Below are 14,187 nucleotides of genomic sequence, written 5' to 3'. Positions count from 1 at the left end.
TGAACTTTTGAGAACTAAAATTGAAGTCTGCATGTCCCCCTCCCACCTCTCTACCCTCCTGTTTTTTATCATAACTTCCACTTCTGTGCTCTTTAAGAACTTGGAATAAATGCTAACCTTGCATTTCGTAGATGTGCTTTTCTGGAGTTGACCTATGAATGTGTGTTGTGAGCAAAGACATTGTACCAGATGCTTGGAGGTGGAGAGAATATACCCCAAACAGCTTGACAACTAGCCTTTCAGACTGTGTACAATTGTGGTGGAGAGGAGGAGGTTAAGAACGTTTCCACATTGCCTGAAGATTATTTGCATTGCAAAATATTTTATAGATAGCATTATTTAATATTCCCTAAAGAAAGTTGCATTATGAAATTCTGTGAATATAATCCAGTTTGTCAACTTCAGTTCTTTAGCTTGAAGTGGTGCTGAAATTAATTTAATGAAGTCACTCAGTTTTATATAAATGAATAAAGTAATGATGGTCTAAATGGACTTGGCAAGAGTATCACCAAGTAGAATTTGAGACTGGAATTCAGAGCTAACATGGTTCATGATACCTGAAGTAGGTGTTCTCTCTCATTTTTAATTCACTTTTCTATTGCATCTAACAAGCCCTTGATGTTACATATTGTTGGAACTAGTCGATTTTTTCTTTTTCACAAAAATTATTTAAGTATCTGCTACACAGCAGGCACTGTAGTAAGTGCTGAGGCTATAACTGTGTAATCGATGTGTTACATAACAGGGTTGAATTAGCTGCTGCATTAAATGTGGAAAAGTGATCAGGCAATTAGTAAGCTTTTCTTTTTCCTTATAGTTTAGTTGTAAAACAGAAGACATAGTCATGCCCACTTGGTTGATCTTGTCATACACTCACGGATGTTAGGCTATGTGTGCAGATGCTTAACGACCGAGCCACCCAGGCGCCCCAGTACCTCCCAAAATTCTTAAAGAAATGAATAGTTTGCCAGTTTTCCTGGCGCTTCCTGTTCTTACTGTTGACAAGTCTATCCACTGTTAGTCAATTCTTTTTTTTTAAGATTTTATTTATTTATTTGACAGAGCGAACACAAGCAGGGGGAGTGGGAGAAGCAGGCTTCCCACTGAGCAGGGAGCCCGATGCGGGGCTCGATGCGGGGTTTAATTGTCTGTATTGAAAAAAATAAAAAGAATTAAAGGGAAACCTGGGAAAATACTGGATTCAATTACATCAGACAGCTAATATAAAGAGAGGTTATGTAAATTGATAACACTAAAAGCCATTAGATAAATGGGCAGAGAACATCAACAAATAATTCATAAGAAAGGAAAGACAACTGATTAACAAAGGTAATTGTAATGTAGATCTTTACCAGAAGGTAAAGAAATGTAGACTAAAGCGGGGCGCCTGAGTGGCTCAGTCGGTTAAGCGTCTGCCTTCAGCTCAGGTCATGATCCCAGGGCCTTGGGATCGAGCCCCGCATCGGGCTCACTGCTCAGTGGGAAGCCTGCTTCTCCCTCTCCCTCTGCCTGCCACTCTGTCTGTGCTCTCTCTCTATCTCTCTGTCAAATAAATAAATAAATCTTAAAAAAAAAAAAAAAAAGAAAAAAGAAATGTAGACTAAAGCAAGATGTCACTTTTTTTCTTTTATCAAATTAATATAGATGAAAAAGAAACAGCATACATACTGTTGAGGTGCAACAGGACCTGCAGGCTTATATGTATGACTGGTAACAGAGTAACCAGATGAAAGTTGTCAACATACATCAAGAACTTGAAATGCTCATTTCCTTTTATATACTAATTTCGCTTCTGGGAAGATATACTAAGGAAATAATTTTAATTTGAAACAAAAATTTGAACAGTCCTCTCTTAGGATAGTGAAAAATTCAAAACATCCTACATACCTAATAATGAGAGGGAATGGTTAAGTAAATTGTTGTCTACTCTCTGAACTACTGTGGAGACATTAAAAATGTTTATGAAGATTCTATAATAACATGGAAAATTTTAGCCTCTAAATAAATACTAATTAAGGCCCTGTTCTGAATACTGGAGATACAAACGATGAGTAAAACCCAGTTCCAACCCTCAAAAAACTTAAACAGCGTGAATAAAACCTATAAACAAAGAAGTGTAATAATGTGTTTTCAGTGCTTTGTAAAAAAATGTGCAGAGTACAGTGGAGACCGAGAGGATGGTGGATAGTGAGTGTCCTTAGTTCTATCTCTGTGGAATTCAAAAGGACTTTATAACTAGAAAGATCCTGAGTCTTGAAAGATTAATTCACCAGGCCAGTGGGGAAGGGGAAATGACAAGGGAGGATGGGGAGGATATTCCAGACAGAACCAGCTGTACAAGCCAAGGCCTATATTGTATTGTTTTTAAGTACACCATGTACATATTCCCAGTAACAACTTGCTTTTAGAAGAATCCTGCTTGTGATATTAAATGAACTTACATATTGCTCAAAGGGCTCTTCAGGGAATTTTTCCTTTTTTTAAAAATTCTTTCCAGATTGTCTCTAAATACAACTTTTTATAATAAATAAACATAACTGATAGATTCATACACAGTAATGCACACAAAGAGATGGTCTAAAGTTTTGATACAACTAGTGTTGCATAAAGATTCACCAACTATGCTTGTTATAATGACATCCCAAAATGCTGTCAATTGAATGAGTGATTCTACATACAGGTAGACAGAAGGACTCATCCTCTTTCCTCTTCCTACAGATGTCCTAATGCTAGTTCTGGCATTAATAACTACATTACCTTGAACCCAAGAGATCTATATGAAAATAAAGTGCTGCCTTAGAAGAGGGAATAGAGTATTTCTCTTTTTCCAAAGGGTATGGTGTGACCACCCTTTAAACAACTATACTTTACATATCATTATTACTGGCGTATGCTCAGACTTTTGTCATGATAAATATTTCAGCATATCTCTTATTTGACTAGAGTTCTTATATCTTTTACAGGTGTTGGAAAATCTTCACTGGTTCATCTTCTGTGTCAAAATCAAGTCCTGGGAAATCCGTCATGGACTGTGGGCTGCTCAGTAGATGTCAGAGTATGTGTTTCTGATATTTTAGTTTTTCTGTAGTCATATTAAAGATAAGTCCTTCAAACTACATGATCAAATTATAGTACTGTAGTCAAAACTAATAATAATAGCTGGGCTTTATTAACCACCTGCTCTGTGCTAGATACTATGCCAATTAATTACCTTACATGTCTTTCCTAACTTAATCCTTTTAAACTGTGAGGTATAACTGCAGAAACTGAGGCATAGAGAAATAAAGTACCTTGATCAAATTGACTCAGTGCAATAAAAGCAAAGTCAAGATTTGATCCTAAATAGTCTTAATCTAGTCTACCACCATACCACCCTGAATGGACCCAATCTTGTCTAAATAGTCTGAATCCAGGGAGTTCAGTTTTAATTACTGTGCTATGTATCTAGAGTTCACTTAACATGCTCCATAAATAATTCTATCTAATCCTTTTGCACTAAGAGAGACACCTTTTGGCTAGAAATATATGTAAAGGCAAAAGCTTCTGGAGCCTTAGGTGTAGGTAGGTCATCTCTTCCACCTCACATTTAGGAAACTCAGGTGCAGTTTCCACCAAATTAACTGTCTTCCCAGATACTGTTGGTCTTTGCTAATCCCAGCTAGTCCTATCCAAATGTCTCTTCTGCTAGCATACATCTCTCCATTGAGTTAAGAAATAAATAGGAAAGGAATGGTAATTAGCTCAATTGACAATTATTTTCTTTTAGTTCTTTGAAGCTATTGTTCCACAGACTATGACTTACATTGCTGCTGATTGGAAATCTTTTGTCAGCCTAATTATTATTCCTTTGAAGGTAATTTCTTCTCTCTGGTTGCTTTTAAAAGATTTTTTTTTTTTTGATGTTCTGTAGTTTTACTAAAACATGTCTAGGTATGGGTTCGTTTTTAGTCATGCTATCAGAAGGTTGTGCCTCTCACAACTGTCTTCATTTTTCAAAATTTTTAGCCATTATCTACTGTCTTCCTTCATTCCTTCTATCTCCTCCTTTTGCACTTCTGTTAGATTTTTGTCCTCTATATCTTTTAATTGTAATTCCATGTGTTCTGTTCTTTATTTCTCCTTTGTGTATTCTGGATCACATACTCATATCTGCCTTCCAGTTAATTAAGAATCTCTTCAACCGGGGCGCCTGGGTGGCTCAGTCGTTAAGCATCTGCCTTCAGCTCAGGTCATGATCCCGGAGTCCTGGGATCGAGCCCCGCATCGGGCTCCCTGCTCAGCGGGAAGCCTGCTTCTCCCTCTCCCACTCCCCCTGCTTGTGTTCCCTCTTTCGCTGTGTTTCTCTCTGTCAAATAAATAAAATCTTTAAAAAAAAAAAAAAAAAATCTCTTCAACTATGTCTAATCTGCTTTTTAATATATCCACTAAGTTTTTCATCTTTGTAACTGTAATTTTTTATTTCTAGATACTCCTTTTGGTTCTTTTTCAAATGTCAAGATTTTTCACGATATCCTAATCTTTCATGATGGCTTTACTTTTTAATTATTTTCAACATACTATTTTATGGTTTCTTTTGGATTGTTTTTTTTTTTTCTGAGTGAGTGGTAGATATTCTAACTTGCTGTGTATGCTGACTATGCTTCATGGAAGTGTATCTCTTTGTATGGTTTATAATTCTTTGAAGATGATCACATCTTCAGCAGGATTTTTTTCCCTCTTCTCTGTGGAAGTTCTGTATGCTGTGTCATGAAAGTACGGTAACTTTTCATTTCTGTTGCTTCCAGAGCCCTAGGGATTTCAATGGTACTTGAAATTTCAAAGCTAGGAGTTTCTATGCCATCTAGATAATGTATATTCTCTAAATATTTGATTACAGTACAGGCCTGTGGTTTCCATTTTCTTGTGGACCCTTTATCCTGTACCAGCCCTACCTAGGGTCCCTGGCAGAAAGTTTTTCCTGCTTTCCTGAGCCAGTGGATAGTTTTTCCTACTCTCTTTCACTGACTGGGCCGGATTTCATGAAGGGAACTATCGTCTGGTCTTTGTCACTCACCTATGTATATTCTTTTTTGGTTTTTTTTTAAGATTTTATTTATTTGTTTGAGAGAGAGAGAATGAGAGAGAGCACATGAGAGGGGGGAGGGTCAGAGGGAGAAGCAGACTCCCTGCCGAGCAGGGAGCCCTATGCGGGACTTGATCCAGGGACTCCAGGATCATGACCTGAGCCAAAGGCAGTCGCTTAACCAACTGAGCCACCCAGGCGCCCTCACCTATGTATATTCTTGCCTTAAAAGCCAGAAAACAGATCTCTATTCCTGGATGGGCACTTAAACTCCAGACACTGGCCCCTGAAGCTATCTCTGAATCTGGGTCAGTTCCCACTTCTCACTCTGATTTTAAGTTCATTTCTAGCATCTGAGGATTTCCCTTTCTTTTTCTTGAGCTTTTCCTCTTTATTTTTTAAAAACATTTTTATGGCATTTCTGTGAACTTGAAGTCAGAACGTCTGGGAATGTCTGTGTCATTTCAGCCTGCCATGTTCCCAAATTCTTAGCTGTAGAAGAAAACAAATACTAGATAATAAGTTCATTTGGCAACTTGTCAATAGCAAGTTCTGGACAAAATTTCCTTATGGATTTTCCTAAATCCCTTTCAGTGAGAGAGCATAACATATTGAAAAGAAGAGAGACATGAAAAGACATTTCTCCAAGGAAGACATACAAATGGCCAACAGACACTTGAAAAATGCTCAACATTACTTGGCATCAGGGAAATCTAAATCAAAACCACAATGAGATACCACCTCACACCAGTCAGAATGGCTATAATTAGCAAGTCAGGAAATGACAGATGTTGGCGAGGATGCGGAGAAAGGGGAACCCTCCTACACTGTTGGTGGGAATGCAAGCTGGTGCAGCCACTCTGGAAAACAGTATGGAGGCTCCTCAAAGAGTTAAAAATAGAGCTACCCTACAACCCAGCAATTGTACTACTAGGTATTTATCCAAAGGATACAAACATAGTGATTTGAAGGGGCACATGCACCCCAATGTTTATAGCAGCAATGTCCACAATACCCAAAATATGGAAAGAGCCCAGATGTCCATCGACACATGAATGGATAAAGAAGATGTGGTGTGTACATACACACACACACACACACACGCACACACACACACTGGAATACTACTCAGTCATCAAAAAGAATGAAATCTTGCCATTTGCTATGACATGAAAGGAACTAGAGAGTATCATGCTAAGTGAAATAAGTCAGTCAAAAAGACAAGTGCCATATGATTTCACTCATATGTGGAACTTAAGAAACAAAACAGATGAACATAGGGGAAGGGAAGGAAAAATAACATAAGATGAAAATAGAGAGGGAGGCAAACCATAAGAGACTCTTAACTCTAGGAAACAAACTGAGGGTTGCTGAAGGTAGGTGGGTGGGGAGAAGGGGAAATTGTGTGATGGGCATTAGGGAGGGCACTTGATGTAATGAGCACTAGGTGTTACATGCAATGGCTGAATCACTAAATTCTACCCCAGTAACTAATAATACAGTATATGGTAACTAAATTGAATTTAAATAAAGAATTTTAAAAAAAGAAACTTAAACTCCCACTTCCTGGGTCAGTTCCCATATTGCCTTTTGCTTCCTCAAGCGTGACCTTAGACTAATCAGTTTACTTCTCTGAGCCTTAGTATATCTTCTGCAGAATAGAGGTAAATAATATCTGCTTTAGCTAGCCTACAGGTTTGTAGGTGATGTTACACTGTGACTGATTTTACCAGAATGAGTGTGGCACTAACTGACTCCTATAAAGCCAGTTGGCCTGAATTGCATTATTGCTAAAGAATGGGCATGTGGAGGTGAAAGTTACCTTGCTTTTATTACTCTTCACTGTATCTTGTATCTTGGGCTGGTTGGCCTCTGTCTTCCATCTTTGAGAAGAATGAATTTTTTGAATGACAATATAAGTAAAAGGCATTTTTAAATGATAATCTTAAGGAAAGTTGCCATAAACATGTAAATTGTTTTGACTATTGTTATAATAAAGTGAACAGTTCTTTGCTTTAGCAAGAGTGATTAAATCTGATAAAACCATTACCTAAATAGCTTAGAAGAACACTTTCTTCTGTAGCAGCTTTAAATTGCAGTTACAGCTTCTGTGTTATTGAAACCTGAGCGAGGATATCTCCAGAATCCTTGTAGATCCATGAATACACCCTCTTCAAAACTCTTAGAAACAATTGCCCCATTTAGCTCATTTCACATCTAAGAGCCAACTAAAAATAGAGATGATAAAGGTGATAATGTAATTAATTGTTTAATTTCAAGTACTGGGTGAAACTAATGAGCTTAATGTATGTACTCAGTAATTACTAACATTTTGGATCTAGTATGCAGTGGAGAGGTGTGCATACTGAATTGAAGGGAAAAGAGAGAAAAGTTTTATTTTGCAGTATTCTTCATTCATTACTGTCTTCTAATTTTGTTGCCCCAAGTCTAATGGGACTAATATAAATGCATGGTACTCTTAATTATGAAAACAAGACTTACAGAATCTAATCTTTTCACAAATTACAAATAAGGAAATTGACTTGTCATTTCTAGTTCACTTTAATGGGATTTTAACTTTCTAATTTACACATTGCATACAATCAATATTTATTGACTTCCTCTTTGGGCAGCATAATAATGTGCAAGCACTGGGGAGAAACTAAAAAAGAAAAGACAATCTCTATCCTCGCTAAGAATGTGAAGTAAGATCTAGTAGGTGGGATAAGATATGAATGATTTTAGAAATAATACGAATGATGGCTAATATTTCTTAGTGCTTACTTTGGCTAGGCACCCATTTTACATACTAATTCATGTAAGTCCCACAACAACCCTTCAAGGGCGGTACTATTATTTCCCGTATTTGAAACACGAAGAAGTGGAGGTACGGAGGTGTTAAATGTCTTGTTCAAGGTCACATTGCAAGTAAGTTATAGGGTTGGGATTCAAACCCAAGCAATCTGGTTCAAGAGCCTGTGCTCTTTTTTTTTTTATTATTATTATGTTATGTTACTCACCATACATTACATCATTAGTTTTTGGTGCAGTGTTCCATGATTCATTGTTTGCGTATAACACCCAGTGCTCCATACAGAACCTGCCCTCCTTAATACCCATCACCAGGCTAACCCATCCCCCCACCCCCCTCCCCTCTAGAACAGCACGGCTCTGTACTGCCTCTTGTTCCAGAATGTATTAAGAAAAAAGTATTCCACTGCTGTTATATACAGTAACCACTAGACTGATGTGGCAATTTAAATTTAAATTAACTGAAATGAAAAATTTAGTTCCTCATTGAACTAACCACATTTGAATGCCCAACGTCACATGTTGCCAGTGGTTACTATACTGGACATTTCTATCATTACAGAAGGTCATGAGACAGCACTGATAGAGAATGTAAGTGTTAACAGCAGTTCAAGAGAAAAAGTGAGGTGCTTATAAAGAATGGAAAATTATATTGGGTGTTAATGACTGAATGGACTATTCCTCAAGAACGGGGATATATGTATATAATAGGTAAAGGAGAAGTGAATGATAATAAATTCAGTTCTGGACATGATGAAGGGAGAGATCTGTGAGCTATCCAACTGAAACTGTCAGAAGGCATTCAGAGATGAGGTGGGGAAGCTCAAGAGAGAATTCTGAGTTGGAACCATCTGCATGGAAATAATCCCAGACCATGAGAGTTGATGAGTTTTTTCACAAAGCAAATTTAGAAAGAGAAGAGCCGAGGGAAAACCTTGGGGTATATTTGGAGAGTTGCAGATGAGAAGAGAGGTCAGAGAAGCATTGATCAAAGAGGTAAGAGGATAGCCAAGATGATGAAATACCAGAAGAGTAAAGGGAGATGAGAATTTCATGAAAGAAGGATTGGGTTTTGATAATGAAATGCTGTAGACATATAAGGACTGAGAGAGAAAAAAAAATTGGTGGTAATGAAGTCATTGCTGACCTTTGAAAGTGTGATGGAATGTTAGTGGCAGAAACCAAATGATGTGAGTAGGCAGAGAGGAAATAGAGACAGATTTAAATCAATCTTGCACAAAGTTTAAAGTTTAAATAAAGGAGTGAATGGGTACAGAATACAAGAGAAAAGTGACTTTAAAAAAAAATAGGGGACATGAGTTTGGCTAAAGGCAAAATCAGCTTACTGGAAAGGAAAAGGCAATTAGCAGTAACCTTTATATTATTCATTCATTCATTTGTTCGTTTAGTACATATATTGCCTACCCACTAGGAATCAGGAATTGGAAGTATAGCAGCAAATTAGACGAGTTCAATTCCTACTCCCCTAGTACACTCTCCTAGTTGCTCTTTTCTATCTTTGTCTCTTTTCTCCCAACTTTCTCCTAAGACCTCCTGCCTTTCTGCCTCTCTTGAGTAACTCTGCAGGCATACATACTAAACCACACTATTAGAGAGCATCGACAGCATCCGGTGTTCTTTCTTGATGTGTATCATTTTCTTTTTTTTTTTTAAAGATTTTATTTATTTATTTGACAGAGACAGAGACAGCGAGAGCGGGAATACAAGCAGGGGGAGTGGGAGAGGGAGAAGCAGGCTTCCCACTGAGCAGGGAGCCCGATGTAGGGCTCGATCCCAGGACTCTGGGATCATGACCTGAGCCGAAGGCAGCCGCTTAACAACTGAGCCACCCAGGCGCCCCTGATGTGTATCATTTTCTTTACTAAATTTCTTTCTGCTTTTTATTTACTTACTTTGGGGAGGTGTACAGTATATTTTACTGATGGTACATGACCCTTCTTTAGGGGGTCTGGGATGGAAACTGTAGAGGTCAGGAGATTCTCAGTGTTTTGGGGGATGAGGTGGGGCAAGGACTCCTCATCAGCTGAGGCCCTCTCTCTTCCTATTGCTGTCACTGGCACTGGTGGTCCAGGGAGCTCTTATTCCTTGGAGGCCATGTGGACCATACGGTCCACCACCCCGTTGCCATAGCCAAATTCATTGTCATACCAGGAAATGAGCTTGCCAAAGTGGTCATAGAGGGCAATGCCAGCCCCAGCAGTGACATGTAGTATGAAAGGTGTTAAGGATCACTCTTAAGTTTTTGGCCCTTTAAGTAACTGGAAGGATGGAATTGCCTTTTACTAGGAGAAAAACAGGCTCAAGGGGAAGATTGGGAAATTATTTTCAGGTATGTTAACTTTTAGATGCCTATTAGACATCCAAATTGTAGTCTGGTGGATATGGTAGCCTGAAGTTCAAGGGACTAGTCCAGTTTGGATATAAATTTGGAATTCATCAACATAATGATGACATTTAAAATCATAAGATTGGATGAAGTTGTCAAGAGAGCCAGTATTAATAGAGAAGAAAAGAGATCCAAGAACTAAACCTTGGGACACTCTAACAATTAGAGGTCAGAGAAGTAAAGACAACCCAAATGGAGACTGAAAAGGATTAGCCAATGAAATGGGAAGAAAACCAGGAGAGTATGATAACCTGGAAGCTAAGTGAAAAAAGTACTGCAGTGCAGAGGAGTAGTTAGCTGTATCAGATGGGAGAGTAAGATGAAAACTGCTCATTGATCACTGGATTTAGCAATGTGGAAGCCATTGGTGACCTTGATAAGGAATATTTCAGTAGATGATTGGGGCACAAATGGGATAGGAATGAGTTCAAAAGAGAATGTAAGGAAAAGAATGAGAAACTATTGAGAATAGACAACTCTCTAGAGGGCTTTTGCTGTAAAAAGGAATAGAGAAGTGGTATGATAGCTAGAAGAGGACATGAGGTCAAGAAAAGGTTATTTTAAAATGGGAAAAATTATAGCATGTTTGTATGTTGGTGGAAGTAATTCAACAGAGTCAGAAAATTTGATGATAAAAGGGAGAATTGATAGAACTACACCTTTGATAAGAAAAAGGAGATGGGATTCATGTATAAGAAGGGAGTTTAGCCATGGGGACACAGTTTATCTGTAATGGCTGAAGGGAAAGCAGATTATATGGGCACGGATGCAGGGAGGTGGATAGATATATGAAGAGCAGGTTGTAGAAATTCTCTTCTGATTGCTTTTGTCTCAGGAAGCAAGGGTCTTAGCTGTTCTTAAGGATAGGGAGGAGATACTGGAAATTTGAAAAAGAAGAGAAAATATGAAATTGTTATCTAGAAGAGGAAAAGGACTATGAAATTGATTAAAGGACAGCTCCAAAGGTAGACTTGAATTTAAAATGAATCTAGTCAGCTTGAATGTGTATTTTTCTGAGCTTCTCATCCAGCTAGCTGGGTTACAGACATGGAATTGGGAGAAAGGTGGATATAGTCAAGGTTGGAATTTTGTCAGTTAAATACAGTGTGAGAGGGGCAAAGGAGAGACTAAAATGATGAATCATGGAATTTATACTTAGGAAGGAAGTGAGGATTTAGAAGTGGAAGGGGATCTGTAAATTATGATTTTTTGAAGATTATTATTATGGAATATATGTGTATATATAGGAGGATTATTATGAGAGTTGGAGTATTGGAGGGAGGAAGCTTGAAAGACAGAAGGCGATCAGACTCAGAGGTGGTATGGGAATGATATGAGTCATGCGGATATGGAATGTCCAGTGCTCTGAACTAGAATGAGGGTGCTACCAGTGTTCTTAGTGGCTATAATAATTATTCTGATGGATTGATTTGTTAGGTTCATGACTACAAAGAAGGAACCCCAGAAGAGAAGACCTACTATATAGAATTATGGGATGTTGGAGGCTCTGTGGGCAGTGCCAGCAGTGTGAAAAGCACAAGAGCAGTGTTCTACAACTCTGTAAATGGTAAAGCATTTTTTATTTCTACCATATATTAATGGCCTAGGAGTATAGATAATCTGATATAGAATGCTGTGGGATGCTAGATACATCTTATTTTAGGAAAGATCTAATATACTCACAACTCTTAATTTAAACCTGCATATCACATTTGAATTATGTGTTTCTAGATTCTAACCATGTTATTCAGATCATTAAATATTTTCTGTGTTTAAGTGTTTTTGTTGATATTTTTGTCATAAACTAAATAAATAAAATTTTATTTTGGGTACTTGACATAAAATCTGGAACTTTTCAAAACATTGTCCGCTGGGAGTGCCATTTCTCCAGTCAGTTGAGTACGTCCAATAGAAAGAACCATTAGGAGTCCCATAGTCTGAACCAGATGTCACAGAGATACAGGATTCTTTTATCTGCCCCTTAGAGAGAATCCTATGTAATTATAAAGAGCTGCCTAAGAGTGTTATTAGGGGTACAGATAGTCAAATACTCAGAGCAGATTTCTAGATGGAGGTGTGTAATCGAGGACAGAATTGGAATTCATAGGTGCGTGCTGTGTCAAAGGACTAAACCACTGACACCTGTAATTTGCCTCTAGAGGTTTTTTTTGTCTTCTGCCTGTTTTTTAGTTCATTTTTTAAATGCTTTTTTTTTTACTGTGTAATATAATTTCACCTTGTCTCTGATTGATGTCCAGGAGTGGTACCTCACCCTTTTCCTTCTGGTAGATGCTTAGCTCTTAATTGCACCTCATTTATACTATGCTTAGATCACACTCAGTATCAGGTAAACATTGCAATTATTCAGTACCTTCTTCATTCCTTATATTCCCCTTTCAGTATCGTATCTTCCCATATCATAAGGTGTTGTGGATACTACAAAATGAAGTAGAGAAGGTACTTGCCATTGGATACATAATATAAAATACGGGATGAGTTACATTAGTTCAGACCTGTGTCTGAACTAATGTAGCTCAGAATTCTATCTGAAAGTGTCACAGTCTATTTGAAGAACCAAAACATTCATAAGTGAAACAAAACACAGTTATAAGATGGTGACACTAATATATGACATTGTCATGCAAGAAAGTACATGATAAGTGGCATATATTAATAGAATGTATATAAATGAGAAAAATAGTAAGACTGGTATAGTGTTAGGTGACTTCTTAGAGAATAGGAAAGAAAGAAATGAAGCCTGGTTTAGATCTAGAATCAAGTGATAAACTTGGATTATATCAGTCAAATGACTTGTCAAAGTTGATATCAATCTGATCTGACAGAAAAGTTTGGATATATAACACTTTTGCCTTTTAGATCTTTTTGAGAAAGAGTTCAGATAAAAATTATAAATAAATAATAAACTTAGCACTGAAGGTTCTTTACTCCATCTACCATCCTTAGTTTCCTAAGAAATGGAGCATAAGGATCACTCCACTCCAATGTGCAGCCTTTATTCTTAGCAGTAACTTTCTTCCCTCAATACCCTACCTTCCTCCCACTGTGATGAGTGAGGCTGGCAATCCCTAAAGGAAACCTGTGAAGTGAGCTACCTCTTTCTAAGGTCAGAACATACTCTGATCAACTATCACACTGACTTATTTCCTTTGGGCCCCACTATGGCCCTTCTAGCCCGTAGTCTACAAAGCAAAAACTCTCAGCCCAAATGAAAGTGGGAAAATAGGGGAAAAGGGTGCTCAGATGCCCTTAAAAGCTCAAAACCCTTAAATAGAGATCCTCAAAAAAAATAAACTCCTCCCTGTCCAGCTAATAGCTCATCTAGGCCTTTGTAATCCTTTAATCTCCCACCCAAAAATCTCACCCATAGTTTTTTGATATTTATTTCTGGGAACTAAGGGAGAGGAGAAAATATCTACCACTCTTTGGCCTTAAAGTGATTTAATTATTGCTTTCCCCCAATCTTTTACTGTCAGATTACCTGAGTTCAAATTCTGACTACCTCACTTACCATGTGACTTCGGGCAAGTAACTCAACCTCTGTGAGCCTTAGTTTCCACATATGTAAAATGAAGATGCTAATTCTTTCTCATAAGACTGTTCTGAAAAGCAAATTAGATAACACATGTAAGGCACAATGTATAGCACGTAATGCTGATGGTAACTCTTTATTCCTTTTTTAAACCTGTCCTGTATCTTGTGTCCTTAATGCCTAATAGAAGCCCTGATTGAGGAAGGTAGAGGGAGTACAGTTGAGTATGGGGCCAGTGTCAGATCTCTGTTTCTGTTCCAGATGCCGGGGGGATACAGATCTGAGCTAGCTAGAACAAGACAGCTATAACTTGCACAAGCACCTTACTTGCACAAATGTCTGTAAAAACCAGAGGAA

The 14,187-nt window shown here is 37.8% G+C and overlaps 1 protein-coding gene across 1 annotated transcript in view; it reads left to right on the top strand.

The window, feature by feature from the left end:
- The window catches only part of RABL3 (RAB, member of RAS oncogene family like 3), a 30,399-nt gene that overhangs the window by 850 nt on the left and 15,362 nt on the right, over nt 1-14,187 (top strand). Inside the window, exons 2-3 of the mRNA XM_036111737.2 lie at nt 2,964-3,055; nt 11,718-11,847. Coding sequence (XP_035967630.1) covers nt 2,964-3,055; nt 11,718-11,847 — 222 coding nt within the window. The remainder of the gene's footprint in view (nt 1-2,963; nt 3,056-11,717; nt 11,848-14,187) is intronic.

This window comes from Halichoerus grypus, chromosome 1 (assembly GCF_964656455.1).
Source record: "Halichoerus grypus chromosome 1, mHalGry1.hap1.1, whole genome shotgun sequence".
Taxonomy (NCBI): domain Eukaryota; kingdom Metazoa; phylum Chordata; class Mammalia; order Carnivora; family Phocidae; genus Halichoerus; species Halichoerus grypus.
Note: the sequence above shows the minus strand (reverse complement) of the source record. Positions and strands in the feature narration are given on the sequence as shown.